At 42.8% G+C, this 5,421-nt stretch overlaps 1 protein-coding gene and 2 long non-coding RNA genes across 3 annotated transcripts in view; 2 read left to right on the plus strand and 1 right to left on the minus strand.

The window, feature by feature from the left end:
- LOC111463060 (phenylalanine ammonia-lyase 1-like) overlaps positions 1-725 on the minus strand; it is a 3,109-nt gene extending 2,384 nt beyond the window's left edge. Inside the window, exon 1 of the mRNA XM_023106875.1 lies at positions 9-725. Within this exon, the coding sequence (XP_022962643.1) occupies positions 9-554 (546 nt within the window). The 5' untranslated portion in view covers positions 555-725. The remainder of the gene's footprint in view (positions 1-8) is intronic.
- A 1,769-nt stretch (positions 726-2,494) lies between these two features.
- On the plus strand, positions 2,495-2,889 carry LOC111463293. Its single transcript, XR_002713866.1, has 2 exons — positions 2,495-2,568; positions 2,646-2,889. It is a non-coding gene; the product is annotated as an uncharacterized LOC111463293 (long non-coding RNA).
- A 1,324-nt stretch (positions 2,890-4,213) lies between these two features.
- On the plus strand, positions 4,214-4,974 carry LOC111463291. Its single transcript, XR_002713864.1, has 2 exons — positions 4,214-4,496; positions 4,700-4,974. It is a non-coding gene; the product is annotated as an uncharacterized LOC111463291 (long non-coding RNA).
- The last annotated feature ends 447 nt before the right edge of the window (positions 4,975-5,421 follow it).

The raw sequence follows: 5,421 nt of genomic DNA on the forward strand, positions 1-5,421 counted from the left end.
AGTTTGGTTATGGCTTCCAAAATCTCAAATCTGATACCCGAGTAGCCTTGAAGAAGAGTGTTGATTCTCACCAACATAGCCGCCCTGGTAGCGGAGTGGGGCAGAGTATGGGTGGACTCAGCTCCACTTCCAAAGATCCCAGCATTCAAGAATCGAATCAACTCCTTCTGAAGAGCTCCACCTTGATTGGTCCTTCTATGAGAGGTAGCACCAAAGCCAGTAGTAACACCGTAACTATCAGTGCCTTTGTTCATGCTCTCCATAACCCAATCACTGCTAGCTTTAACGCCAGCTCTAGCAGACTCAGCCAACTGGACCAGCACATCATTATCACGAGTGGCAATGGCGGCCACTTGGGAAATGGTGAGAGTCTCACCGCCAAGCTTGACAAGGGGCCTCCGGTACTCCTCCACCATGCGCTTGACCTCATCGAGATGGCTTCCCTTGAGAGCGTCGGCAGCCACACCCCAGTTAAGTGGATCGTTGCGGGTAATGCAGAAGGTCTCCACCGAACCATTTTGGGCGGCAAGTTGTTGGAAGGGAGCTGGGGCCATTTGTATAGCAAAATAAAAGATGAAGAGTAGAGAGTGTTAGAGAGGAAGTAAGAATGTGAGTTGGGTTTAGAATTAGAATTGATATCTGAGTTGTGGAGAAAGATGGGGAAAAATGGTTATATAGAGAAAGCTTTGTGCAACAACCGCGCAACGGGGGCTGCGTTAGGTAAAGGTAAGAAAGAGGCGAGCGAGAAAGGAAGAAGAGCTCCGAAGGTTGGTGGAAATGGTTGAAATAAGAAATGTAGTGAAAATTTGAATGGTCAAAGTTTGTAGGCCTTGGTGCTTGTGTTCGGTTGTTGTGTATGGATTTCTTGACTCCACTTAAATGGATGTCTGACTAATATTATAACAATGATTAGTTTTATTATTATTATTAATTCATTATTTCATTAGGTGGTTATTTATTATATAATTTAATTTAATATCCCACTACTTACTCATTATTAATTCATTTTGCTATACATAATAGCTTCTTCCCGTTTTTTATTATTATTATTATTTTACTCATTATTAATTCATTTTGCTATACATAATAGCTTCTTCCCGTTTTTTATTATTATTATTATTATTATTTTTTATCTTCATGGTCAAATGTATGGCTAAAGTCAAGTATTTTTCTTTTTTTAAAATGTTGAACTATTCTGACATCGAGCCTAAAGTCTAACTATTCTGACGTCGAGTCTAAAGTCTAACTATTCTGACATCAAATGTATGGCTAATTCACATTGTTTTGAAAAGTTCATGTACGCTCTCGCCTCGACGGCTCGATTTAGGCCTCATCTTAAATGATTAAAGTGTCATGGAGAAGTATAAAAATACTTAGTAAGTAGCTTGCTGGTAGTTTCTTAAGTCTTATCTCATTGATTTGTTCATTCGTTCGATGTCTCATTTATACTTAGAACCCCATTCCTAAGTTATAGACTTTATTAAGCTTGTTCATTCGTTCGATGTCTCATTTATACTTAGAACCCCATTCCTAAGTTATAGACTTTATTAAGCTTTTCCCTATGTTTACTTAGTTCACCTAAGTTAGAACCCCATTCCTAAGTTATAGACTTTATTAAGCTTTTCCCTATGTTTACTTAGTTCACCTAAGCTCGATGTAAGGTCATGTTGCGTAACTCGTTGAATTCTCCTTTTCTTCACCCTCTATGGGTCAACCGTTCTCTTAGCTTATTCTTGGAAGTTTAAGATGTCTTGGTTAGTCATTCTACTAGCCCCTCTAATTGTCATCAACCTATATAACACAGGCACTCAAGGTGCAACTCTATAATAGGTTCCAACCTATAGTTCTCATTATACCGTTATGGACGCTGTTCTTAAATTCTCTAGTCAAGTTTAGTTGAATCTCCCAAATAGGCCCCTATAATGTAAACGTCATAAGGAGGGAGTGACCCTCAATCTAACCAATGTTCATCTACCTATGTTGTCCCTTACTCATTCGTAACAAATCACGATTAGGGAGTGGTTGGGGACCTCCTAACCATACCCACAAGGTACTCATAAAGTTCTCTTAATATTCATGCATTATAGGGCTCAAGCTTAGTTCTATCAACTTAAAAAGTACTACCGCACACCCCAGTTGATCGAAGCAAGTTAAATAATAAGAAATTAACTGGTGAACCTCTAATAGTCCGCACATAGTACAATTCAATCATAGCCAGTTCTAAAATGTTATGCGGGCTCTCAATCATTGAGTTGAGTTTACAATTAGAGGTTGAAATGAACCTCTTTCAACCCCTAATTCGTCCCCTTATAATAACACAATAATAATATGCATAAACATATCAAAAGAGACATAATATAATAATCATGGATATCTTGTAACACCGAAAAAAAAAATAATAAAAATAAATCGGCCCAAGCCCATGGAGGGGCAAATGTGTCATTTGCCCTCCACCTACTATAGGGGTCCAAGTGGAACCCTAATAGAGGCCACCAAAAAGAAAGGGAAGACTAGGTGAGGGTTTGGGAGAATCGAGGAGCAGTCGCAAAGACTTCGTCCAGAGTCGAGGTGAGTTCTTGAATGTTTTCCAGATCCAAGACTAACCTTTACGAATCGGGACCTAATGTTTGAATACGTTCATCTAGGGAAGTTGACTTCGTGAAGAAACTTAGCAGAAATCTGGGAATTATCTGAGAACGGTAGGCGAACTTCTGTAGCTCAAATCTCGTTCTATGTTGAGGCTAAAATCACGAAAAAAAATACCAAGATGTAGCCCTCAACATGATCTAGAACTTTGCCGAAGGAACCATATCGATCCGAGCTCTGGGTCAAAAGATATGAAAATCGAAAAACGGTAGATTGGAAAAGGGCTACGAATTGTCGGAGAGAGAGAAAAAAAAAAACGAAGAGGCGCCGGGCGGCGAAGCGCGGTATCACAACCATACTATGAAGAGAGTAGGTTGTGACCCTCACGCCATGACAAGCAAAGTGGCGTCCCTCAAGAGACGCTCATTGGTCACATACGGGCCAATATAGAAGAGTGTCATGATGCGATCGAGGAAGACGATGCATCATCCAACACACCACCACGCAAAGTGGGCATTGAAGACAAGTTGAGACATAAGCAAGACAGAGACATCATAATAGACATGAAGACAAAGATAGGCTTGTTGAAGGGCCGGGTAGGGCCCCGGGCCTTAGCCTCAAAAGTCAGAGTTTTAGAAGGAATTTGGGCATGCGGTTTGGTAGTTAAGTCCGTCCATATGAAATATGGATGCTCGCCAAGTTTGGTGTCAATCGGACACCGGGCGGACAATGCACGACACCGTATGACCACTCACCAAAATCATGTTTACGCCTGGTAGAATGAAAATGGCTTGTTAGCTCTCCACCACCCTTGGGCCCTGTGGCCTAAGTGAGCTACCCTGTGGCACATACGTGTGTCGCAGTGTGGGCGAGCGTGCCGAGACGAGTGTCTCGGGCGACTTCCTTTGAAATGGGTTTTTGAAGGACAGTACCGGACAGCACGGGTGTGTCGGTATTGCGCCCTAGCCCGCGTGTTGGAGGTTGTTACATACACCCGCTATCCGATACGGTATCCGTAAATGACTCGGCATGGGCACGGGAGGGTCTATACCTCGATAGAACCCAGATGGATGGATGTTCGGGAAGCCCCGATGAGATGAACGACACGTGGGCCCATTCTCGATGGCATGACCAAGCGAGTTATGATGGCCGACGTCATCCCGAGACTCGAGATGGCGTTAAGACATATGGACCCTGTCGATGGGGATCGAGATGACAATATGAGATGCGACATTGCATTGAGAGACCTTGGTTCGAGCAGAGCCAAGGTCGAGCCGAATGACTTGGCCTAGCGTAGAGGCAAGTTGGATGTGTTGCAGACGATTGAACATGCACGCGCAAGCAACGTGTGTGGTGAACAAGCTTGAATTCCACACAAGCGATATTCGATTGGCGAAGACAAACCTCGCCTAAGATTCGACGAAGCCACAAAGCCGGAGCGAAAAATATATATGGGGCTTAATTTTCCTCAAGGCTAGTCGTGAGCATGTCAAGATCACGACGCCATGGTATAAAATGTAGGACCGTGACACGCGGCTCGGTAGGCGGTGACGTGTCGAGTGTCGGCTGGAGGGAAGCAGCTCTAGCAGAACGATGACGCGTGTCACCCACAGAAACCAGGCCGAATTGCTAGCCGAACCGACCCAACCCGTGACTGCGTGAAGCGGTCCGCGCGTGGCCGTCGCGCGTGCAGCCTGCATTTGGTGTCCTTTCTTGTGCATGGCTAGCGCGTGGTCAGCGTGTGAGGGCATGTGAGAGGCTCATTTTTCGTTCGTTTACCTTCTGTTTGTCCCGATTCTTATTTTAATAATATTTTTATGTGAATAAGAACCTAATTGAGGATAATCAGTGTTTTTGGACACCCTACGAGCATAGAGACGCTAGCGAAAGGACACGCGTCAACCAGGTAAGTCACCACCCGGTATTTAGGAAGAAATACTTGTAGGACTCGCTTGGATTGCATGCATGTTAGTATATTTGCCTTAGATTAGCTTTCCATGAATGAGATTAGGCAAGTCGATTGTTACGGGCGTATTGGGAGAATTACCTAGGTGTTGCTTGTATGTTTAAGCTCCCACTCTACGGATGCACATGCTTAATTCTTGTTGAATAGACTCTACGTTTCGGATACTTGAGGGATGACATCACCCCATTGAGCGCAAACTCTGCTTTCCGGGTTCCTGATGGGAGCCATCGCCCCGTTGAGTTTGCATGTCTAATTTGCATGAATTATGTGTGATGATGTTAGATGGCGGTTACATGCACACTATGTTATTTTCCACATTTGCCTTAGATTAGCTCTCCATGAATGAGACTAAGTAGATCGATTGTTATGAGCGTATTTAATAACTCTAAAAGTAGAGTCATATAATGTCTTTTTGTAGTTAATATTGCACTTTTATTCACAATTTTTTCATTTATTACCCCATTTATTCTACTTAGTGAGCATGAAATTGTTTATCGCGGTCCAACCATGAAAAAAAAATGATTTGGCATAAATCAATCTTAATTGTACATTTAATTGAGTTATGTGGTAAAATTTCAGACATTTATGCGGAACCATGAAGGAGTAGCAAATTTGGAAACAAATGGGGATGGCATGGAAATTTTAAATCCACATCAGCATCCAAGTGGGTCATTGACTACCCAATGAGAAACATCATATGTGGACAACTTATTCCTTTTCAGCCGTAAAGGGGAACCCATGCTCAATATAAAAGGAAAAAGAAGACCAAAAGGAGGGTGACACGCTTTGGGAGAAAAAGAAAAAAAAATCGGATTAGACAGCAGTGCCTCTACTGCTGTGAACTGCTGTGAAACTAGAGAAGAAGGAGA

Source organism: Cucurbita moschata, unplaced genomic scaffold, assembly GCF_002738365.1.
Source record: "Cucurbita moschata cultivar Rifu unplaced genomic scaffold, Cmos_1.0 Cmo_Scf00028, whole genome shotgun sequence".
NCBI classification, from domain to species: Eukaryota; Viridiplantae; Streptophyta; class Magnoliopsida; order Cucurbitales; family Cucurbitaceae; genus Cucurbita; species Cucurbita moschata.